At 42.6% G+C, this 25,538-nt stretch overlaps 1 protein-coding gene across 15 annotated transcripts in view; it reads right to left on the bottom strand.

Annotated features, from left to right (window-relative positions):
- The window catches only part of LOC106576332 (myosin-binding protein C, slow-type), a 34,158-nt gene extending 10,456 nt beyond the window's left edge, over positions 1-23,702 (bottom strand). For 2 of the 15 annotated variants that reach the window (XM_082963928.1, XM_045699890.2), the window contains exons 1-18: positions 23,413-23,702; positions 16,361-16,384; positions 14,605-14,682; positions 13,533-13,727; positions 12,568-12,792; positions 11,472-11,522; positions 9,396-9,437; positions 8,726-8,767; positions 7,668-7,778; positions 7,133-7,281; positions 6,921-7,038; positions 6,767-6,815; positions 5,921-5,977; positions 3,613-3,776; positions 3,297-3,429; positions 928-936; positions 360-484; positions 102-207 (exon numbers count right to left, since the gene is read on the bottom strand). In XM_082963928.1, coding sequence (XP_082820054.1) covers positions 102-207; positions 360-484; positions 928-936; positions 3,297-3,429; positions 3,613-3,776; positions 5,921-5,977; positions 6,767-6,815; positions 6,921-7,038; positions 7,133-7,281; positions 7,668-7,778; positions 8,726-8,767; positions 9,396-9,437; positions 11,472-11,522; positions 12,568-12,792; positions 13,533-13,727; positions 14,605-14,682; positions 16,361-16,384; positions 23,413-23,434 — 1,700 coding nt within the window. In that variant the 5' untranslated portion in view covers positions 23,435-23,702. The remainder of the gene's footprint in view (positions 1-101; positions 208-359; positions 485-927; positions 937-3,296; positions 3,430-3,612; positions 3,777-5,920; positions 5,978-6,766; positions 6,816-6,920; positions 7,039-7,132; positions 7,282-7,667; positions 7,779-8,725; positions 8,768-9,395; positions 9,438-11,471; positions 11,523-12,567; positions 12,793-13,532; positions 13,728-14,604; positions 14,683-16,360; positions 16,385-23,412) is intronic. The other 13 variants (XM_045699891.2, XM_082963927.1, XM_082963931.1 and 10 more) reach the window with 13 other exon arrangements.
- Positions 23,703-25,538: the final 1,836 nt, after the last annotated feature.

Below are 25,538 nucleotides of genomic sequence, written 5' to 3'. Positions count from 1 at the left end.
AAAACACACACACACACACACACACAGGGACACAAGGATAAAACACACACACATGGAAAAAAAACACATACACACACACACTAAGTTGGACATGGCCCTACCATTTTACTTGAGCTCCTTCTTCCGACACTTCACACTCCAACTCAATCCTCTCGTTCACTGTCGTTTTCACCGCCTCAATCTCTTTAGTAATCTTCACTGGTAACTCTGCAGAAAGGTAAGATACAAATCATAAAAGGCATCAATATAATTAGAAACAGTGGAGTGTGAAATTGTGGAGAGACCACATTCTGGTCCCACTAATTCCTCAAAGAGACATTAAAATGAAGAGAGAAGGATGATGGAATGGAGAGGGGTACCTTTGACAAACAGCTCTGTGGTACACTTCTCTTCTCCCGCGGCTACGGAATAGGCAGCGTCATCATTCAGGCCGCAGTTGTTGATGACCAGTATCCGCTGTGTGCCTTTTTGCTCAAAGATAAACCTATGCAGCAAGTGCATCAATCAATCATATCACTGTATTTCCACATACTGTGATAATATGTGCTTGGAGAGAAAGTTATATTATACCATATATGCTTGTGAATGGCAATTATTTCAAGACTTCATATCATCCACTGAGCTACAGACAGTTGCCTTTGCTTACTTGTGTCTTCCAAAAGCAGAAATAGATGTATTATTTATTATTTTATATTAGATTATTTTAAGAATAAAAAGTTGTGCTTATTAATCAAAAACCTTTGTCATTGAAATCATAGTAATGTGAAGATATACAGCCAAATTCATATACAGAGACCCGCCCCCATTCACAAACAAACACATCCCAACATGCATCAGCGTGGGTTGTCAGTGCACACCCAGAGGAATAGAGTAGATAGAGGGTTGGGGTCACACCAGAGGTCAGGGATGAAGGACGGGTGGACTTACTTCCTTTGACTTAAGATCAGCAGTGGAGCCGGAATGGAGCCAGAGGAGGAAGTGGTTATAGCAGAGAAAGGGATGAGCACCATGGCATGACAGACAGACAGATAGGGCAGAAGGATAGAGGAGGGGACTGTAACAGCCAATAGTGTTACAACAAATGAGAGAGAGAGATCTTCATTACAGGGAATCCTGGGAAATACACCACTGGAGACCAGGGAACAGAAAACTGCAATAACCTCCCAGATGGCTTTAACTTGGCTTGGCTTTGAACAACCTCTACTGAGAGTAGCCTGAGATTGACCCTTCACTTTTTAGAATCTAAGTACACACTTGCCATTATGAGGGTACATAGAGGTGTTGTAACATCGCGTAATACAGATGTTAGATTTAGTGATGAGATTAACTTTCAAAAGTATGTGTATTAACAGTAGTTATTACAACGGGTGGGTCTAATTCCAGCCGGTGTCTATTCCACAAATTACCACCGGCTAAATCTATGATGTTAAAATGCCTATTTACTCTGTTCCATCTGACTGCGCAATCCACTGTCTCATCAGCCCAGCCAGGCAATTTATAAACTTGATCTCCACTATAAAAAGCATCTAGACATTATCTCACATTTCTTTTAGACTAACATTTAGTTTTTAACAGCAGAGATTTGTATAAACCTTGCTGTCTGTCTCTCCGACATTTGCAACACTGAATTTGAATATTGAAACAATCTCCAGCTGTTGCACAGTAATGAATGTGTCGGAAGTCGGGAGTCGGGACGAGACAGACAGGCAGGGAGTGTTTCTTAGCCAGTCCAAATCATGAATCAGCTGGCATAATTTTTATGGATATATACAAAGAAATGTCAGTGAAGTGCAGCTGGTTTGCAGTCTGTTGTTGGCTAGCTCCTCTGAACAACAGTGTCCTAAAGAGAGAGCACATTTTCTATGCCAGGCGAAATCGCGCCTCTTTAGCTCAGTGTTATTGTTGTGTCCAAATAAATGTCACTAGAAAACAGTTTAAACAAATGCAAATGCAGCTACTGTTGTTATTCTGGCTGCACTGTTTGACATGACTGTAAGTTGGCCATAGTTGACTAGCTAACAAGCAAGGGATAAGAACGTTGCCAGCCAGTATGGCAATGGAACACTTAGAACAAACGACTGGGTCGAATCTCTGGCAACTGAACCAATAGAACAAACGACCAGCCGGCTTGGGTAGCAACCCTAGACTTGTGTCGGGACTATATCTTGTGGAAGGATGAAATAGTATAAATAAATTCATCAAAATAACGTTGAAAATGAAAATATGTCAATCATTATTTGAATATGTTGGTAATCCGTTGTATAAAAATGATAATGCCCTCGAAGCCGGTTTGCACAACACCCCTGACAATATATCCTCGAAACACTGGCTTCTCGGGCATTATCACTTAATTATACAAATGATTTCCAGACAGAGCTAAGAAAATAACACAAGTCACTTTTCGTTATATTTTCCCATTATTGATAGGTTGATAAAACAATGTGGTAAGATCAATACACTTAAACTATGCCATATTATATTTATGGTACGCTAACATTGGTGGGGTACACAGCTATCAAAACAATAGATCATCCATTGATTGTTACAAAGCCAAGTGTTAAAGACCTGTGGAGAAGGTACCGCCATTTCCCTGTACAGAGAAGGACCTGTAGTTAATAGCAAAGGACCATTATTTAAATCATCAAACAGTGCATTTCCACTCAAATGTAGCTCAGCGCCACGCACTGCCCAGCAAACAAATAACGTTCTTGATGCGTTGGTGAGATGCATGTGGCATGTTATCAACACCACATTAGTGTTGAGAGAACGTTATTTGTTCACTGGGCATCAGCTGGCAATGGTTTACAGTGCAGAGATCTGGGCTGGTCCTGTAGCTGTGTGTGTCTGGGCACAATGGGAGCTCTGTATGGGTGTAAAGGGCATGTAGGGTCAGACTTGTCCCTGGTTGACAAGGGCTGAGGCAGTAGAGGAAAACCCCTGTTCATAACAGGGTCACACAGGGCTGTATGTGTGTGTCATTATGTGAAAGCAATTATTGGTGTAAAACAATGTGTGTTTTGATGCGCACGTGTGGGTGTATGCGTCCTTACTTGCTTTTGTACACCACGAGACCATCAGAAACACTAGCATGTGAACCATTGCTTTTCAATGCTGAGAGATGTGACAAGAAACAGATAAAAACTACAAGTACCAGGGGGACCGGCAATGAGGACCAAACCACGAATGAAACACATTTTAAGAGGAACTCCCAAAAATGCCTTTCATTTGTGAGAAGACGAAAGAGAGAAAAACATAGAATACTAACACATGAAGAAAGAAGAAAAAGCTTGACGTACTTTGGAGTTGGACGGATCTCCTGGCCGTTCTTGTACCATTTCAGCTCTACTGTGGGGTCTGCAAGATCCACCACTAAGCGGATCTTCCCTCCTTTGTCCACCTGGTATGCTGGATCCAACTTCTTGGCAAAAGCTTTACAAAAAAGATAATATCCCATGACAATGGTTATGCATCCTATAGAAAACCAGAGAAACGTGTGCCTTTCCCCTGAATAATCACAGATTAGCTGATTATGAGCTAAACAATCTAAATCCATAGTGCAGCATAATCCCAACAGTGATACACAGTCGCATGGACAAACACTCAATTCAGCACCTTCACTCTTCTTCTCCTCTTTCTTGGTCTTCTTCAGCCTCTTGAGCAGACCCCGCAGGTCTGTTATGCCGTACTCAAAGGCTATCTTCTCATACTGGTCTGGCCTGGCCGACTTCAGGATCTCCCACACGTCCACTTCGGGCGTCTCATCCTGCTTGGGCTCCCTGGGGCAGGATACGAGGGGAGGGTGTGAGGGCTGGGGCCACGCTCTGGGCTATCGCGACGTGTCCTGAGGAACTGCTCCCTATGGGGGGTATTGGGTGGGGAAGGAGGTTCTGGAGATGGTACTAAAAAAGGGGCAGTGAATGCACTGAAGGAAGACTACTCTCTTGTATCTACTATAGATTGGGACTTCCTACTGAATTAGTTTTCAAGAGTGTTTTCCCTCCGCTGTTCTACTGATCTGCTGTGTTTCTATAGTAATTTCTCTTCTTCCCTCTCTCTCTCTCCTTATATCAGGCACATGTTCTCTCCCTCCCTTCTCTCTCTCGCTACAGAGTTCCTCAGGACATGTCACACAAAGGGATGGGCGTGGTCTGAAGCCCTGTACCTGTCCTCTGACATCCTCTCTGGATGAGGCGTTACAGGGGGAGAGGATGAGGCGTTACGGGAGAGAGGGGGTGGCTAGTCTATTATATGTATTATATCCTATAGGAAGGGTTTTACTGCTGAGGAAAGTAGAGGGATCAGATTATTACAAGGGAGTTGAATATGTTTCAGGTAGGGGTTTTGACCAGGGTCGAGTTCTTTTAGTCTGGACATTGTTACTTGCCTTTAGGGTGAGATTGTGCATGAGAAACTAAATTTGAACCAGTGCTGTATTAATGAATAACAAAAAAGGTCATAAACGGATAAATGCTATTAGGCTACTTTTGTTCCTTGGGGGAGGGGGGGGGGGGGGGGTAAACATGACACCTCAACAGAATGAAACAATTTGGGAAAACACTACTGATCTAGGTTCTGCGTGCAGGAATATAGGGATATCTTACTCCAAGATGTGCTGCTGATAAAGTCTACATTCCTTCTCTTTCTATTCACATTGCCCATCCCTTTGCCTTGTGTCTCAGTATGTTCACTCATCACCACTTCAGAGACGCTCTGACCGTGTTAGAGATGGAAGGCTAGGCGTCCATAGGGGAAGTTAGATCTGTGAGATCCAGGTTAATAAGCATGTTGCCCACGGGCGTGAGTAGATCCATTAGGCAGCGAAATAAAGATCATTCAATCAGTCCGTTCTTTCATGGACATTTTCCCAAATGTCGGAAAGCTTTGGAGGTAAAAAAGCATGAAATTATTATTTCATTCTTATGCATCTCTCTTCTTGTTTATTTTCAGGCAATTACTCTGTAGACTGAAATAAACATTGTGATATGTGCCTTGTATTTCTAAGTTGAAATAAAATGACAATGTAGCGATAACACTATTTCACAGCATCATTTATAAATGGTCCACTAGCAGATCATTAATGATCCGAAACGGGAGTCCTTTTGCCTCATAAACACAGTATTATTGAATTCTACTGTTGATCAAAAAAGTGGTCATCCCAAACAGCAGAGAGACTTTATGACGCAAAGTCCATTTCCATCCTTACTGATTGTTAATGGAGCATTTGAGAATGTCGGCTGTAAATGAAGTGTTACCGTACTACAGTAGGCCAACACTCTTGCTTGTTCCAGATCCTAGAGCTACATTCCATGCTGGGGACGCTACAGGATTATAGTACTTACCCCGCAGTAAGGTCTAATCGTTTAATTACCTAGGTTATTCTCTCTACTAACCTTTGGTTTCTGAATGTGTAGGGAAGAAGAAGAGACAAGCCCAAATAAATGTGTAATTTTACCTCAGTGATGTGTCACGGTCTGTCTAGGTCTATTGTACTGGCAGTACATTGAAAAAACATGCTGTTGTCTTGTTGTTTGAACCAAGAAAAAAATGTAGATTTGTATTTACAAATGAAAAAAGAAACTCAAAAATACAGTTAGCAATATGTGAGAGTAGATAGTGTACTAGATAGTAACTTTTTATGTGATTCACTGTAAAACCTGATATTAATGAAATGATGTACTCTTACAGTACATGGTACTTCACCTATGTACTAACTAATATACTACACTCTTTAATATATTATATTATATTGTAATGCACATATATACCATGTAACAAAATAAGAAAGCAATTTGGAAGAGTAAAAGATTCAATGGTGGTTGCTGGGGCAAAATAAAAGAGGTAAACACCCAAAACAAGGGCATAGTAAAAAAAAAAATACAAAAATAAGACTGTCCCCTTGAGGACGGACAGTGACTCTCACCTATGTTTAAGAAGACCACTAAAGTCAAGATCCCCTGCATCCTCGTGTCCTTCACTGCTGTTGTTAACAAGAAGAGATTAATGGAGATTTAATCAGAGTAGAAACAGTAACAGGCAACTAGATAAACAATGCTAAAAGAACAACGCAAAGCAGCGGCTACCGACTTCAATCAAATGCATTAGGTCCAGACTAACACATGATTGGTGGCTTACACAAAAACCCTTTCGATTCATTTCCAATTAAATGCTTCTAACGAACTGGTTTGTGTAAGGAGTATTGAGAGCGATCCCAGCCAGCATATGACAACATTTCCACAATGTTTCTGCTGTGTTGCAGGAGCATCACTGAGCAGCTACGTTGGGATAATGCTATGGGGCTGGGATGATTTGCGTTGCTTTCTGACACATTGTTGGGAGGGAGTTTCAAATGCAAGCGTTGGCCTTTGTGCTGTTCAACACGTTGATTGGTAATTACCCTTAATAAAGGTTAATCACATCCGATTTCATGGTCATTATGTTTCAGACACTATGCTCTCATGTTGGTTTGTGATAAGAGCCATGGTTTTCCTACTGAGCCACAATGTCCCACGTATCTGATGCTCAAATGTACATTTTCAGGTTTATTTGCCATGTGTAATGAATCTTGCTCGAAACCAGTGAAGTTTGTGTTTAATGTTACTATTGTCATATTTATCATTATGAGAAAAAAGGATACTCATTAGTCAAATGCTCAATTTAACCACTAACTGTAAAAATATCACTCTATTGTTGACTCTGAAAACTAGTCTACGAACGGTCTGTTTTCAAAAATCGAAATAGCGTGGTCAGATTGTGTTGCTCTCATTACCTTCTTTTGAAGGCTGATCGAATATCAACACTCTGTGACTGTTCCAGTTCTGAAAGACAATAATGCAAAACAATAACACAGTATATTATATTATTGCTCGTGTTTCAGCGTGTGTTCTTTGCTATATGACTGAGACTCAAACAGTGCAACAAACCTTTCACTTCCAGGTCAAAGGAACAGCTGTCAAATTTGTCCTTGTAGGTGACCTCACACCTGTAGTTTCCAGCATAGTTGTCTTTGGCCTTGATGATATGCATCTCAAATGTGTGAATCTGCGGGGCGATACATAGGTATTGGAAGGACAGCTAGGGGACCAATGTGTATGTGTGTTAACATACATAGAGCTATGCATGGGAGGGTGTCTACCTTGGTGCGTCGGTCAAAGGTTTCTTTCAGTTGTAAGTGCTTTCCGGTCTTGCTGGCCAGGTCCATCCATTTCCCTTTGAACCACTTGATGGTGGGTTTACGGAGCAGGTCTTGGGCCTCCACCTTGGCAACAAAGGAGATGTCTCCACCTTGTGAACATGTAAAACACAGCATGTCCATGGTGGGAATAGCCTTTGAGGTGGAAAGATTTCCTACACATGGTTACCAGAGGTCCCTTCTCTTGGAGAGAATAAATACAATTGTGAGAGAGAGAAAGAGAGAGAAAGCGAGACAGAGAGAGAGAGCGAGACAGAGACAGAGAGAGAGAAAGAGAGACAGAAGCAGACAGAGAGAGAGGCAGTGAGAGAGAGATAGCCTCTTCTCTCTGCCTATCTTAACAAGGGAGACAGCCAAATCTAAAAGACCTTGACCAGTACAAATATAATACATGTAAGGGTTTTAAAATGTCTCTACGAGTATGTCATCTCTGGTCTACAGCAGCTGTGAGAGGAGAGGTCACTCAGCAGGCACTCACCCACAGTGATGGATCCGCCCTGGGGTCTTTCTATGAGCAGGCTGGACAGCGGTGGGGTGTCTACGGGCTTGTCAAGGTCCTCTGGAGCCTGTCCCTCTCCCAGAGACCACACTGGTCGATCAGGAGAGACCATCACACAAAGACTCAACACCAACAGACCAACACACTCCTCGTATACTGTACTCAACGGCTTCAACAATCCGTCAGCACACTTCTCTGTATTCATCTGAAAGTGATATACTTCCCAAGGTAGATAGACAGACAGAAATACATTCACACTGTTCCTCAGCTGTTCATGGCAGCTGCAACATGGAAAGCATAACATTTTGCAACATGGAAAGCGTAAGAACATGGAACATAGAACAAATACCTGTACTGGGAAAAGCGTTAAGGGTTTTGAATGAATACCATATCCGAAGAGACTCCTTTGCCGTGTGCAAAAGTGTATCGATTGATACATTCTTCAATTTTTAGATGCTCCGGTCTTCTTTGAGATCGCAGAAGACTAAGTGGAATAGGACTCATGTCAGCAGTCGCCATGCTCAACATGTGATGAAACTGCTTTAGACAGACCTACATAGGGAGTCCCTTCAGCCCCACCCCTCGCTACCTACTGCAAAGACCCAGCTACCCTCCCCCACTTTACTTCATCTCTGACTCAAAGACTAACACCCAACTAGGTCACTTAATTGAATTGACTTCGTACTTATGTGAAATGTCATTAATTTTCCCATGTTTGAAAAATATGTTGACGTCCAAAAGCCCCATAGCTTGCTACAAGCATTGGAGGGGAACGTGGGAGTTGAACTATGACATTTTAGGAAACCAGTATTTTTCATGGAGCAGAACATAGTCCAAATGAACCTGAGCTTTTAAAGTATACCAAGCCAGGTTCCATTGAACCAGCTCTGCGGGGAAAATGAAAAGAGCCAGCTAAGAGACTAACACTGTTCGTGGGTGGGCTTGCTCCAGAGAGAATACTGCTATTCTGGAGCTCTGCTATTGAAAATGTCACTTCTAATAGGATGGTTATTACGGCTTTTGTTACATAGTATTACCTGAGTCTTTTCTCCCCATGGCTGACACATGGACGCTATCATCTGAACAAAGACAGAGAGAAATTTACAGCATATTATAAGAAATAATACTGTAAAGTCCACAGAAGCAAGCACACACAAACATTCAGGACCAGCAAGCAATACAAGACATCTAACAGTAAGCAAGCTGAGCCCTGACGAATTCTGACATAATGATGCAAGCTGCCAATCAAAAGCTGTAACTATGTACATTGTTGTATATTGTTATGTTTCACCAGTGAGGAGAATCAGTTTTGAATTTTCTTTCATGCCTTTATATTTCTTAAAATAAAGTTGTATACAAACTGTATCATTGTATTCCAATCAGAATTCCAAATGTGTTCACATAAAATATGTATAACATTCATGTGCCAGACAGAAAATTGCAGAAAAGGAGACCCTAAAAATCCTTAAATTCTTATCATTCCTTTTTCATAAAAATCAATTATGATGTTTATGCAATATGTTTCACCGTTGACAATCTGATCTTTTAAGGTTGGAAAAATAACTAACTTCAAAAACCACACAAAACACCTTCTAGAAATAAACACGTCCCCGAACATGTTTCCTACATCCAGACAGTTGAAACATTCTGATCAAAAAGACCAGTTTGGTCAGAGCTATAGTTGTAGGATTAACAGAGAGATCTTACTAGGCAGCTCAATAGAGAGTTTCTTGACTGTATTGGCATCCTCTGTGAAAGAAAGCATAGTATTACTGAAATTAATTTGTGTTTTTATCTAGTCAATTTATTTGACTCTGGTGAAGAATATTGCTATTGACCCTTTGTGATGATTGACAAAAAGAAGTATGACAAATTGTCCTTATGGCCTTGTAATTGGAAAAAAAGTATGAAATGAAACTTCCAATTACTCTTACCAACAATTTCCAATGAATTAAATATGAATACATAAGACAATTCAAGACAAGAGAACCGGTATGGTATCAACATAGTTGAGGTCGGGAACAAACCAAAACATGTATAATATCATAATTTAATATAACATATAATATACCTACAGTATACATGATGAGCATGAGTGGCATGAATGGATCTTATATGTGTATTCCAAGCCTTCAGAAAGTATTCATACCCCTTGACTGATTCCACATTTTGTTGGTTTACAGCCTGAATTCAAAATGGATTAAATTGTTCTTTCACCCATTTACACACAATACCTCATAATGATAAAGCATTATGAAACATTCAATGCCGCCTTGGTAAGCAACGCCAGTGTATGTTTGTCCTTGTGTTTTAGGTTATTGTCCTGCTGGAAGGTGCATTTGTATCCCAGTATCTGTTGGAAAGCCGACTGAACCAGGTTTTCCATCTAGGATTTTGCCTGTGCTTAGCTCTATTCTGTTTCTTTTTATTCTAAAATAACTCCCTAGTCCTTGTCGATGACAAGCATACCCATAACATGATGCAGCCACAACCATGCTTGAAAATATGAAGAGTGGTTTTCAGGGATGTGTTCTGTTGGATTTGCCCCAAACATAATGCTTTGTATTCAGAACATTAAGTTAATTTATTTGCCACATTTTTAGCAGTTTTACTTTATTCCCTTACTGCAAACAGGATGCATGTATTGGAATATTTTTTATTATGTACAGGCTTCCTTCTTTTCACTCTGTCATTTATGTTAGTATTGTGGAGTAACTACAATGTTGTTGATCCATCCTCTGTTTTTTCCTATCACATCCATTCAACTCTGTAACTGCTTTAAAGTCACCATTGGCCTCATGGTGAAATCATTGAGTGGTTTCCTTCCTCTCCGGCAACTGAGTTAGGAAGGACGCCTGTATCTTTGTAGCGACGGGTTGTACTATTGATATACATCCAAAGTGTAATTAGTAATTTCACCACGCTCAAAAGGATATTCAATGCCTTTTATTTTTTTTACCCATCTACCAATAGGTCCCCTTCTTTGCGAGGCATTGGAAAACTTCCTTGGTCTTTGTGGTTGAATCTGTGTTTGAAATTCACTGCTCGACTGAGGGACCTTACAGATAATTGTATGTGGAGTACAGAGAGGAAGTAGCCATTCAAAAATCTTGCTAAACACTATCATTACACACAGAGTGAGTAAGGGGTTGAATACTTACTTAGTCAAGACATTTCAGATTTTCATTTTGAAGTAATTTGTAAACATTTCAAAAAACATAACTCCACTTTGACGTCATTGTGTTTATGCCAGTGACACAATCTCAATGTTATGCATTTTAAATTCAGGCGGTATGACAACAAAATGTAGAAAAGGTCAAGGTGTGCATGTCAGATGTGATCTTCACATCCATACCTTTATTTGAGCATTATAATAAATAAAGGTTTGTGTGCTTGTATGAATTATGCTTTGGCATTTTTGAATTGGCATGCATGTAAACAACATATGTATGTGATATGCACAAACATATATTGCAATAGTTTAGGAGCTGATACTGAATATTTTAACCAGCAAAATGCCATGTGCAAGTATTAAATGCATATCAGGAATATATTCCAAAGGTCTGAGAAAAAACTGGTATTTAAAAGACAGGTATAAGACCCATCTACCATCTATCCATAGTGTTCTCTATAGTTAGACTCTTCCCCACAGTAACTGTCTCCTGCAAAATGTACTTTTGGGGTGTTGATGGGAGCACTGTCCTATAGTGGAGTCTCCATGGTAACCGACTTGACAAGATGGGAAAGGAGGGGAAATTAGGATGGTTTGTCATGGTTACCAACCTGGTGGGGGTGGTGGTGATGGGGTGTTGGTTGTACCGTCATCATCTTTATCTGCAATAAAGGTGTGATTGACACAGACCCAGCTATCAAAAGCTCCAAGTCCATGCAGGCCAACAAGACAAGCCACAAGACAAAGCATGCAAGACAAGACAGAACATGGGACAAACACGACACAACACCACCACATATGCATGTCTTTGAAATGGATAGATGAAGTGTACGAGACCATAAACGTGTTGATCGTGAGATCGAAGCGTGTCCTGTGAGAGATCACACCAGTGTCTATGGGATGGGAGTGGACAGTGATGTAAGAGATCACACGTGTACGTAAGATAAAGGAATTATGCGTAACACCACAAGCTTGGTTTAGGAAAGCTGGAAGCACAAGTAAGAAGCACTGTGAGAGGAAGAGAGAGATTGAAGTTGACAAGCAGCGGGCCAGAAGAACACAAGAATGTTCACAAGGGATATGAAAGATTAAAGACCTAACTATCCAAGAAAAGCCCTGTTACTTGAGAAACCCTCTGCTTGTCATCGATCAAAAGAGTAACTGAGCTTAGCTCCACCTCCAGAGACGTTATAGACAGTAGTGTTGGGCGGTATCCAGATTTTCACACCGTTTTTGTAGAATACCAGGGTAAACGGTATTACCGGATGTCCACACAAGGGGTGCTATTTCTTAAAAATAAGGGTGTTATAGAGAGAGCGTTCAAGGGAGGTGAGGATTGAGTAAAACAGAAGTGACATATGAAACTGACCTTTGTTGTGGTAAAAAGGCTCTGGAGCAATGCTGAGTGATGAGTGACTATCGGAGAGCTATAACCTTCCATACATCACTGTGCTTGTTGCTACAGTATAGCCTCACTATGAATCCTAGACCCTCAGCTATAAACAGTCTGTAACCTGTACTGAGAAGACTAGAGACAGAAAACACACGCCACACACACAATAATATACACACAAACATACATACACACACACACCAACACATGTTTGTGCATACGCACATAAACGTAGTCTACCTATATACACACACGTTCTTGCATATGCACATACACATGTTCGTGCATTTGCACAGACACACACTCTTCCAGACCTGCTGGAGGTGGGGGTGGGGTAACCTGCACCGTAACAACTGGTTCTGGAGGTGGGGGTGGTGGTGGGGTAACCACTGTAACAACAGGCTCTGGAGGTTGGGTAACCTCTGTAACAACTGGTTCTGGAGGTGGGGGTGGTGGTGGTGGGGTAACCACTGTAACAACAGGCTCTGGAGGTTGGTTAACCTCCGTGACAACTGGCTCTGCTTCCTCCTTCACAGTTGCTGAATTGGGACAAGGCTCTCACAGATTAAAGTTACCGTCCAACTCCTCCACTCACACAGCACTAAGTTTCTTTCAGTCATCAATTTCTAATACAAACAAACTGCTAACTCCAACTGTATGTGCCGTAAAGTTGTCGTACTGAACTGTGCACACAGCAGACACACTGCATTTACATGTAGCCTATATGTGCTGTTTGACCATCACAAAGCTATCAGACACAACTTTGGGGGCACTTTCGCCTTAGAAGTCTTAGAACTTAATGTATATAAAAATGCACTAGTCGACAATCTGCAGAAAGCAAAGCATGAACCAATGTATGGCTGTTGTACTGTAAATGCCAATGAAGTTCATCACATTGGGTCATAGCAGCATTGGTCATAGTCTGTCATTACAAACAGCGCTTCAATCCAAATAAAACCCTGATTCATCAGTCCATTGCCTGATTTGAATGGAACTTTGGCCCATATGATCTATTGGGAGAAGATAAAAGGCCTTAGCAAAGACCAGCACTATGGATCTGACTCTATTACAGACTAGAGTCAAACTGCTTCAATCAATGGTTTGAGAGTGGGATAATTGAACGGAAGCGCTTGTTACTATTTATGAGTAGGGCCTGGAGTTTTTCCTAACCACATGACCTGATCAGGAAAAACTCTGGGACTTCAGTTATAGCTTTAGTTATAGAAAACAGCATGCACTTTTACTGTGAATGGCTTGAGACTGAGTGAATTTGACTTACCAGGCGGTGGGGGTGAGCAAGGGGACGGGGCCTCCTCCTTTACTTCAGAGTTCACAGACTCGACTTGCTCTTTAGCCCCGACCACTACCGCCTCTGGTTCTGGTTCTTTAGACCCATTCTCTACTGGTTCTGGCTGTACAGGCTTAAGCACCTCTATGGGCTGTGGATCCTTCCCCTCAGTCTCTACCGGTTGTTCTGTACAGCAGATAACAGTGCCAGGCTGGAGCAGCAAGCCTTTAGCAAAAGCACTAGCAGCCTCTCAAAACACATATGAGGTGCTGGCTGGACATGGATGAGCATAGATAGCCAGCAACCAGAATGGGTCGTTCCATTGACAGTCATGTCTGAATGCATGACAGGCAGTCGAAATTGATAGAAATTATAAAAGTTATCTTTGCCAACTACCAAGTAAAATTGAGGGATGTTACCAATCTGGTCATTGCATATCTATAGCTGGTCCTGGAGGCTTCAATGAAGTATAGTTTTACTTATTCAGCAAGTTTGTACAAGACTTAATTACAATGTACCACAAGCTAAAAAAAAATATTTTCATTATTTCACATTGCCAATCATAACAGTTCCCAGAAATTTGAACGTGACAATGTCAACGGAATCTATTATAAGTCTAATGACGGCTACCTGCTGAATGTAACAATTAAACCTATACTTCCTCATTCACACTGAATGTACTTCCTGTGGATGATTCCATATTCCAATACAATACTTCAGTACCTCATACAGACACACACAACGGTAGAGAAAGCACAAGCCAGTATTGGGGACAGAGCATCACAGCAACGCCGAGCACGGGAGTGTGTTACAGTAGCAGCAGTGCAACTATGGAATGATGTGCATCATATGTGCTGTTTATCAGGAAGTTGACTTATTTGGATCACACGTAGACTATTTTCACTTAAATGCGTTGTTTGTGTGTGAACATGTGTGTCGTTGAGGAACAGTTGAGAAATCCCATTGTGAAGGAAGAAAAACAAGAACGGTGGACACACAACAACAAACACGCGTGTTGGAAGGGGAGAAAAGAGGGGCATGACACCAGTGCATGGTTACCCACCTGCGGGTGGAGGTGAGACCTCGAGGGATATCTCAGGTGTGGGCATTGGCGCCTCACTACTGTCTGTGGCAACACTCTCTGAGTATGTGACAAATATAGCAGGGATGGAAGAGCTGCATTTAATAGAGCAAAGCCTCCACATCTATCCTTTAACATACTCACTCTCACACCAATGGGCCTCCACATCGAGCCTTTAACATACTCACTCTCCCACCAATGGGCAGACTTACTCACTGTATGCCCAACTTCACTCGCCATTTTCCATTCAGTCACACACAGATTGGGACACATACAGTAAATCCACTGTATTCGTTTCTACATATGCATGCACAATATCAAGTGGGATATTTTCTGAGTGTAGATGAACACATTTTCCCTTCAAGATTTCTTTTTACAGCCATTTGCCTGAATCAGATTCATTGCTTTGGTGCTTGACCATGAGGGAATTTATTTTAATTTAATTTTAAATTGAACCTTTATTTAACTAGGCAAGTCGGTTAAGAACAAATTCTTATTTACAATGACGACCTACCGGGAAACAGTGGATTAACTGCCTTGTTCAGGGGCAGAACGACAGATTTGTACCTTGTTAGCTCGGGGATTCAATCCAGCAACCCTTGGGTTTGTCACGACTTCTGCCGAAGTTGGTGCCTCTCCTTGTTCGGGCGGCGTTTGGCGGTCGACGTCACCAGCTTTCTAGCCTCCACCAATCTACATTTCTTTTTCCATTCGTTTTGTCTGTATCTTACACACCTGGTTCCCATTTCGTTTTAATTATTTCCCTATTTAACCCTCTGGAGCCATCATGGTTTTGTGCGTGTTTATTGTTGTCAGTTGTCTCGTTTATGTGATTCTGGATTTTCGTTCTCCTTGTTGGATGATTATTTTGAGTAAAGTTACTATTATTACTCATCTCTGTGTCCTGCGCCTGACCCCGCCTTACCCACATCACCTAGACTCTGGCAGGGTTACTGTCCCAACACTCTAACCACTAGACTACCAGCCACCCCAAAGTTGATGGATGAAATATATTACAGGGTTCAAATGTGTCCTTCACTTACTGTATGACAGGTTTATTCAGAATTCATCTTTGTGTAAATTGCAATATTTATGGCACAATTACGATTTAATACTTTCAGAGAAGTACATAAAATCAAATCAGTGCCCGGCCAGGGTTACATTTAGCCTAAACCTGTGTGTGAGCAGAGCTATTCCCCCCACTGTACGAAGCCACAGGCCCAAGACGCTGCCGCTGCTCCCAAGGTCAAAGCCTGTTGTCGGCAGGCAGCCAATAACATGCCAGCGCCCTGGTCACATGGGGGGCCAGGAGCGTCAGCTGAATCAACAGGCCTGGATCAGCAGGTCCACCGGGGGAATGTGTAGATTCTGACCACTCGGTCGTCACCACTGACCCACAGTAGTACAACAGTTATATTGCCTGTACATGTAGACCCTTCACATTTACACTTTTACAGTGTTTAAACCAGCGACCGTGTTTCCACATTCACACTGAAGTCGAAGGTGGAATGGTCACATTACATGCAGCCTCAGTAGTATCTTAATGTGCCTTCACATGTTGCACAAACATGGTTTCCACCCTCCAATAGAGCAAAACTGCCAACCTAATATGGGATAAATTCTCTCCTGCCTGACATAACCAAAGTATCCCATAATAATTCTCTCATACCAAGTTCTCTGCTCAAAGCCAGTGCTATGTGAGGTGAAAGAACATAGTTGGGCATCACCCTTTACTGACCTTTTTCACCATTGGACATCTCATCTGCAAAACAGAGACAAAAGAGAACAATTGAAAAGGGGGCATTTTTGATCTAGTCAATTTGTTGCGCGCCAAAGCAACTATCAAAATGTTGATGCTGTAAGTGGACACATCAAAGTAGCATGTGACCGTTTTGCTGAAAGTATTGAGAAGGTCCAATATATACCTGCTACACAGTTTAATGTATAGTATCATGACTAGGATGCCACTGCTATACGCCTATTGTCTATTGTCCCCAGTGAGCCACCATCCCTGTGGTGCACAGCACCTTGTGTCTGGACACTATATAGTAGTAACTGATTATAAAGGTACCAATTGACACACGTTGTTTGAACTCTGCACTGTCTGGACTGATCAAACCTGCACAGCGGGTCATGGCACCTATTTGGACACTACAATCTAAACCTATTAATGGACCTAAAGCTAGGCCCCAGTGGTACGCCCTAGCCTATCGGGTTTAAACGTTTACCTTGTATGTTATTAATGGGCTAATGAAACAGAGTCACGTGTGTTCCCGTCTGGTTCTTACCAGAAGGTTAGATAGAAAATCTCCACTCTTGCACAACACAGTGGTTCTTCCTCTTTCCTCTTCCTATTGAAAGTTAATGCAAGTTTCACAAAGTCCCATTCTGATGTTGTGTGTCAATATGCAGACTGGAGGAAAGGGAATTCCACCCAATCGTCACATTAGCCTGGTAGACTGAGGATGGATTACATAGTAACAGGCAAACACAGACATGGAGACTTCAGCAGACAGTGACAGATAGAGGCTACAAGAAGAGCACTTTCACCAAGAGTGATACCAGCCCACAGGGACTTTGGCATCAAAAATAACAGATTTCAACTTTGTGTGTGTGTGTGTGTTGGGGGGGGGGGGGGGGGGGGGGGTGTACTTGCATCACATATAAAGTAGATAGGATGGTTAAAAGGATGGTTAAAATGGTGGAGTCTTAGCAATTGACAAAAGGAAAAATGAGAGTGGCCGTGTCTGAATACCCGAATGCCGTGTCCGCAACAACACATTCCCATCTATTTCCTATGCTTCACTGGCACATTCATGTACTGTAAATGTGACGATATACATTTTAGAAAAGTGCAAGTATTCCAGAGAAATATACTGCAATTGGCATAATACCTTTTACAGGCCTTTACATGTAATATGTTAAATGCTGAAAGCTATCCTTTTCTATATTTTTCAGGAGTTAAAAGTTCTAGGTGCATGGTAACAATTCGATAAGTTGAAAGAAAAGAGAAACCCGCACAATGCTCTCGCTAATAGCACTTTTTTTATTGAAGCTTACGTGTCGGCCTTTCGGCCTTCGTCAGAGGTTTTTGCTCTACTAAACGAACCATCTTTGGTATAATAATTGATTACATTTCAATAGCGCTTTTCAGAATCTCACAGTGTGTCAAAAGTTTAAAAAAACAAAGAAGCAATACATCATGAGTAGCCTAGCTATGGTTGGCTAGGTCAACCAATACATCACCATGAGTAGCCTAGCAATAGTTGGCTAGGTCAACCAATACATCATCATGAGTAGCCTAGCAATAGTTGGCTACGGCAACCAATACATCATCATGAGTAGCCTAGCTATGGTTGGCTAGGTCAACCAATACATCATCTGTCACGGTTGTCGTAAGGAGAAGCGGACCAAAGTGCAGCGTGTGTGTCGTTACACATTTTATTTACACTGTGAAACTATGCAATACATAAACATAAACTAAAGAACAAAACAACAAACCGTGATGCAGAGGTGAAACATACACTACTCAAAAACAATCTCCCACCAACCCAGGTGGAAAAACCCTACTTAAGTATGATCTCCAATTAGAGACAACGAGGACCAGCTGCCTCTAATTTGAGATCATCCCAAACAAAACCCAACATAGAAATACCAAACTAGAACCTGACAACTTAGAAATAGAAAACATAGAATAGAACAAAGAACTACATCATCATGAGCAGCCTAGCAATAGTTGGCTAGGTCAACCAATACATCATCATGAGTAGCCGCTATGAGTAGCCTAACTATAGTTGGCTAAGTCTAGCGGCTACTCATGGTGATGTATTGGTTGACCTAGCCAACTATTGCTAGGCTGCTCATGATGATGTATTGGTTGACCTAGCCAACTATTGCTAGGCTACTCATGGTGATGTATTGGTTGACCTAGCCAACCATAGCTAGGCTACTCATGGTGATGTATTGGTTGACCTAGCCAACTATAGGTAGGCTACTCATGATGATGTCACGCCCTGACCTGAGAGAGACGTTTTGTTTCTCTATTTTGGTTAGGTCAGGGTGTGATTTGGGTGGGCATTCGAGATTTGTAGTTCTTTGTTCTATTCTATGTTTTCTATTTCTAAGTTGTCAGGTTCTAGTTTGGTATTTCTATGTTGGGTTTTGTTTGGGATGATCTCAAATTAGAGGCAGCTGGTCCTCGTTGTCTCTAATTGGAGATCATACTTAAGTAGGGTTTTTCCACCTGGGTTGGTGGGAGATTGTTTTTGAGTAGTGTATGTTTCACCTCTGCATCACGGTTTGTTGTTTTGTTCTTTAGTTTATGTTTATGTATTGCATAGTTTCACAGTGTAAATAAAATGTGTAACGACACACACGCTGCACTTTGGTCCGCTTCTCCTTACGACAACCGTGACAGATGATGTATTGGTTGACCTAGCCAACCATAGCTAGGCTACTCATGGTGATGTATTGGTTGACCTAGCCAACCATAGCTAGGCTACTCATGATGATGTATTGGTTGACCTAGTCAACTATAGTTAGGTAGGTCAACCAATAGAGGCCAAGTCTGAGTGCATGCATCCTTCAAAAATGGAGGGACAGTTCATGGCTTGATCAGAGGAAGGAGGTCAGGGACATGGTTGATGAAGATAGTCTGGTAACGATCTTGTTGTGGGTCTGCTCTGGGAGTCGGGTAGCTACTGGAATTCTCCTTCAAAATGTATAGCACCCACTTGGGTGATGCCTCAGCAGCTCTGTGTGCCAGAAATCTCACCACACACAGTTCCGGAGTAGTAGCCAGTTGTCCTTATTACGAGCCATCTGCCTCAGCACTGCATTCCTCTACTGCATCCCTCATTACTTTCAAGCTTCAGGTGACTCTTCCATTAATACATGCATAGGCCTATGGTACATTCAAGTTTACTCCAAATACATTGTTCCAAATGCTAACTTTTTAGCTAACGTAAGCCCAAAACAACAACACGGAAAGGTCACTGGGTGGGTCTACAGACGATCCTTTCCAGTTCATGTGAAGACGTAACTGTCGGTGCGTTCAAGACAGCAGGGAACGTGGGGAGAAAAACCTGCTACGATTTGGAAAAATATTTTTGAACAGTCGTCCAACTATGAATTACAAATCAGAAAATCTGGCATCAACTTTGAGCTCCGACTTCTTTGATCTGAAGATCACCGATGTTCCGATTTTTCCCAGTCAGAGCTTATTTCGTTTCCGTATTCCCAGTTGTCTTGAACGGACCAAAATTTGTACATTTCGGCCATGGCATACTGCATACTTTTTACCAAACAGTGCGTGCTAAAGAGTATGTGGTACAATTAGTACACAGTATGCAGTTTAAACAAGTAGTATGCAAGTCAGATTTCGGACATGGCCACTGACTGACTAAGGGAAGGAGAGGAAAAAGAGGGGGTGTAGGTTTTTTTTTTGGAAGGTGATGACAGTGTACTACCACAGCTCTGTTGCTAGAGCACTCAGCGATGAGCACTGGGCCTGGCACAACAGCCTGTGAATTCTGCAGGGATGCCAGCCTTGCCACCCTGCCCTGTGCCAGGCACGACGGGTCCTTTGTTAATGATCCGGAGGAATACTGTGCATTACTGTGCCATTCCTGTCCAAAGTCCCAGAGTCCTAGGACCATATGAAGCATCTCTCTCTCTCTCTCTGTAAGACAGACAGTCTGCCATGCCCCATCGTGACTTCTCTGTCCTCTCCCTTCACATCTATTGCCCATTTCCTCTCTTTTTAATATACAGTAACTCCCATCCATCTCTCATTCCTAAATCCCTGTGTGCCTAATTACAGTAATACTGTACATACTGTAATCCAAAGTCCATACACTATTAGAACCATAATGTCCAGCCAATCTTTCGTGATTCCCATCAGACACTCCAGTTCAAATTTAGACATTGTCACACCTCACCAAAAACTTGACGTTGGCTCATCACATCAGAATCCTATAGGGTCTCACAAACACACGCATCAATGTGCACTACAGGGAGGCATTCTTTGTCTCCTCGCAGAGATCATGACAGCAGAGAAAGGTTTTGTTTCACCTCAGTGATCTTCCCAGTGCAGCTGACCACGCTGCAGGTATGTTCAGCTGTCACCCCTGCTGCTGTGCAGACAGATGGGCTCATGGTGACCCCAACGAGAGCCAAGCTGCCGTCTCTTCTTAATATAGACCCCCAGAACTTTTGAATGCACACCTTTTATCAACACCCCTTCTTTGTGACTATTGTGTGTCAGTCGGACCGGCTGTCCCACATAAGGGAAAGTGTCCGTTCGTTGCAGAATGACAGACTCTTGATTCCTAGGAGCGCTGAGAATGAGTGCTGCTAGAAGTGAAGAGGCCACAGAAAGGAACTCCTGATGACTTCAGTGTGGATGTGGGGCTGTGGTTTGAAGATTAACAGACGACAGGGTCTCCCTGTGTTGTAAACCTAAAGGCTTGATTTATGTGTAGTGGAATTCGGAAAGCGACAACCATGCTGTCTAAGGTAACGGAGCAGGAAGAGTGATGGGGGCTGAGCGGTTGTAAATATACCGAGGTGAGGATGTGGGCTTTCTTTCCACTGAAACCCAAGACTTTTGCTGAGAGCAGGCAGTGTAATGGATGATGCTGGTCTTTTGACTCTGGGTGGGAGTGGGAGTGCCCTGAGTGAATCATCATCATCATCTAAAATGATGGTGTGACAATGGCGGGTGGTGAGGGAGAAAGTGAGGGAGTGAGAGCGCAATTGAGAGAGAGCGAGAGGCAGCGAGCGAGAGAGGATTAAAAGTCCACTCATTATGAACTATTTCAGGGACCAAGGAATCCAGGTCCCAAGAGCTCCAAGGGTCACTCAGCAAGCCAGCCAGCCAGTCAGTCCGTCATCTCTCATCCTGCTTTTTAAAGACTTGGGTCTGCAGTCTAAACCAACACCACATCCAGCAGTCTCCTCCTATTCAGCTGTTCAGAGTCATTTATAACAACAATACTTTTTTCACAGTCGTTTATCTAGTCTTCTGCAACAGAGCAGCTATTTATGGAAGGCGGTTGCGGTGGACTGGCATGCAACTGCCTCCCCTTCCCCTGTGTGTTTGTCTCAGACGGGATGATGAATGTTTATTATGGTGGATAAACTTTCTGCAGGCATCTCTCTTGTACTAATAAAACCCACTTTATAGTAGTGCTGTGTGTTATACGTGTACAACAGGAAGCTAAGCTGTCCAACAGTCTCATGGTACCTCAGCCCAAAGCGACGTCGTAGATGTTAAACTTCTCCTAGCTCACCCAGCCTCTGCTACACCACACTGAGATGTTGACATTTATTGAGAGCCCTATCAAAGCAACACGGGCAAACAATAAACTGGTACTGAAATCTGATTGAGGCCAGTAAAGTGAATGGTATGTTTTTGTGCTCACAGCTGACTGTTTAATGATGCCAAAAGGTGGATTGGACCGGTTGCTGCATAACCGGTCTAGTCCTCAAATTTATTGCCACCATATTTATTGAATAACTTCCATGAAAGCAATCTTGCAAAGCCCTCCCATTCTAACCTATAAGCCCCATGGTCCTGCAGGGGAGAGAATACACAGGCAGAGTGGCTTGGATGTATGTGTGGAGAGAAGAGAGTGCGTGCCATTTCTGATGTGTGGGTACTGCTGCAGATAAAGCTACGGTCCACCAGAAGATAAACGGTTTATAATAATACGTTTTATTCACTCCGTTGTGGTGGTGTCCAAGTGTTGAATATACTGTTCTGTTCCTGTACATATCTTACTATTGAGCAAAGTCCCCAAAGACCTGAACTAATGGAGAAGAAGTACTAGCATAGCAGAATTACAGACAAGACGGACACAGAGTGATTAGGTCTATGCAGACAAGCAGCGATTAGCTATTGAGGGCTCTGCCATAGAAAGGAGGAGGGAGATGAATATGGAGTTGAATATGGGGGATGGGTTTGGGATCTTGTTTGGCTTCTGCTGTACAATAACATGTCATCCACCCTGCCATCCATTCATCAGTCATCAGCAAGATCGAGGACAGAATGTATCCATCATCCGGAAGGCATCTTCATCCCAACACGATCCCAAGAGTCCATCCAGATTGCATCACCCTTCAGGGGTCTTTTTCACTGGTGTCCAGCTCAGCCCAGTGCCAAGCACCAGGGATCATCAACATTCTTCCACCAGGGCTCATCACGTCTCCCTCCAGTGGGCTTCTAATCACCATGAGACCACTGTCCATCATGCCAACAGCAGCAACAACAACAGTTTTTTTATAAACCTCCTGAATCTCCATCTCTACAGATGAGGTAGAAACATCCGAGCAGAAATACAATACTGTTGTCGCTAAAGTCACTTTCTCAATTATTGTGAGCAAACTCCTGGGAATTCTCAAAGTAGAGTTTGGAGAACTTATTTTTGTCTAATGCTAAATAGCTACTCAATAAGGCCAACAAACAAATAAAATAAACACCAAAAGAAACCATGCAAAATCAATATTTTGCCCTTATTTACACAAGAAAAAGGAATTAAGGGTTAATGGAACTTTTCCTCATAGTATATGCCAGAAGAGAAAATCAACCAATAACTACAACATGAATGTAAAAGAACATGTGCATTACAATTATCAGTCCCAGTTATCAGCTGTTGTTATACGTTAAACAAGCAGGATCCTAGATGCAGCCTGAAATTCGAACAAAGCGTTGCTTCAGGACAGGTTGTACAGTACAGTTTGCTGAAATCCTTTCTGTACACTCAGTGATGAGAACAGGGGCGCTCCTACCTTTCTTTGTGGGCTCTGGCATCTTGAGCCGGGTCCCAAGAAAAGCGTCAACGAATGAAAAGCTGCAGGTAGGTAGGTAGGTGCCTTCAGATCAGCGTGATTGTACGGGAGGCCAGGTGGGACGTGGGAGCCCTCAGTCCAGAGGGAGAGAGATAAAGATGGGCGACCACCAGGGAAATTCTCTGGGACCCTCAGACCAGAGTGATGGGAAGAGATGAGGAGGGCACAGTGTGGGACAGTATGGGAATCTCAATTGGGGAGAGGCGGCACAGTGACACATCTAGAGGAGTCGGGCTTCCTGTCTTTATATAGCAGGGCAGCAGGCCCCTCCTCTCTCTAGCTGACAGTACAGCTCCATCCTGCCCCCAGCATCACTGTCCTCACTGGCATCTATGCCAGCTCTATAGGCTGCTCTCCCAGGGATTCAGTGTGGTGCTGGGTGGGGAGACTCTGGCAGAGGTGTGGTTCTTATCCTAAAGGCTCTAATTCCTCGTCCAAACAGTGGTGGATCCAAATGATTGGTTTCTAATGATTTCCTGAAGGTTGTCAGATGAATGGATGCTGAGGTTAGTACTATGATGTACATAACTGGCCAGCTGCCAGTATACTTTGAATTTCACACTGGCCCCTCAGGGCTGTGCGGCATCAAATGTCTTGCTGTACAGGTGTGATGTAATCTGATAGGGGTACATACGCTACTATCCTGGAACTCTAAAATACCATATCAAAACTGGTACAGATAACACACTGTTTGTGAAATAGATGCACTTTTAGGAGTAATACATGAATGCACATTCAAAAAACTGAATTGGGACAGAACATTTCAACTGTGGCTTAATTAATTATTGTAATATATAGAAGGCAGACAGAGGCTCTTGGACCATCCGTTGCCTATACAGTATCAAAATAAACATTGGGAGTACAACATTTTGTTGATTTATTTAGTGTTCCGTGAACTGGATGCCACCATTTCCCAGGCTATCAACTCTGAATGAGGTGGACATGGTGTGGGTGGGGCAAAAAATCAGTAGGGTTGCAAAATTCCTGGAACTTTCAATAAATTCCCTGGTTTTCCCAGAATCCAGGTTGGAGGATTCCCAGAGACAGTCGGTAATAAGCAGGACATCTGGAACCCTCCAAACAGGATTTCTGGAAAACCGGGGAATTTATTGAACGTTCCAGTAATTTTGCAACCCTACGCATCAGTCAGGGTTCCGGAATGCAAACAGTAGCAAACAAAATAAGGAAATGAGGGAGGATACTGGTCAGTTAGGAACCGTAGTAAATAGGGCATAAAAGCCAGTGAGACATTTCGGGCGTGAGATTAATCTGATAGTTCCTGATGATTCAGTCACATTCGTTAGGCCTATACCAAGAGCTATTTGAGTGACTTTGTGGGTTCGCTGCACATAAAAAGATTGAGAAGACAAGCTTATATAGACTTTATGCCAAGTGTCAGAGATCTGTGTAATCCTCGAGGGATGCTGTCCAAGTAAGTAGGCCTGCCTGCGGGGCCAATAAATACTGGAGAGCTGCCTGGGCGGTGGTTATATGGCCTATAGTTAGAAAGCTGTCATGAACCTTAACATTTGACATATCTGACATGGAAAGAGGGTTTGATAGAGAATTTTGAGATTGGTGCGGTTGCTAGGAGGCTAATTAACCTTTTAGCACGTCGGGTGAGTGATAAATCAGGCAGTGGTCTCTAGAGAGGCTGTGACGATTCGGTCAACAAGGCTTAAAGCTGTTGGGACTTAAAAGGAGAGGTCATCTTGGAGCTTTTATAAAACAAACAATGAGGGCTTCTTATTGTGGACAGTCCCAGGCTCCTGCTGAGACTTAACATAACATAACCACTCAACACCAGGATCCCATTTCCCCAACAATTCAGTTGTTCCTGAAAACTGTTCCACTGCATCTTGTGCTATCATTCACTGTATCAACAACATACCAAGGTGTGGCCAATATCAGCGCAGCGCTGACCCTGTCCATTGAACACAAAAGACCACAGAAGACTGTTGACTGTATCTGAAACAACATCTCTGCCTGCAGCCTATCCTATTGAAATGGGACAGTAAAGCCCATCATAAAGAAACCCTACAACTAATTTGTTGAATCTCTGCATA

This window comes from Salmo salar, chromosome 17 (assembly GCF_965601325.2).
Source record: "Salmo salar chromosome 17, fSalSal1, whole genome shotgun sequence".
Taxonomy (NCBI): domain Eukaryota; kingdom Metazoa; phylum Chordata; class Actinopteri; order Salmoniformes; family Salmonidae; genus Salmo; species Salmo salar.
Note: the sequence above shows the minus strand (reverse complement) of the source record. Positions and strands in the feature narration are given on the sequence as shown.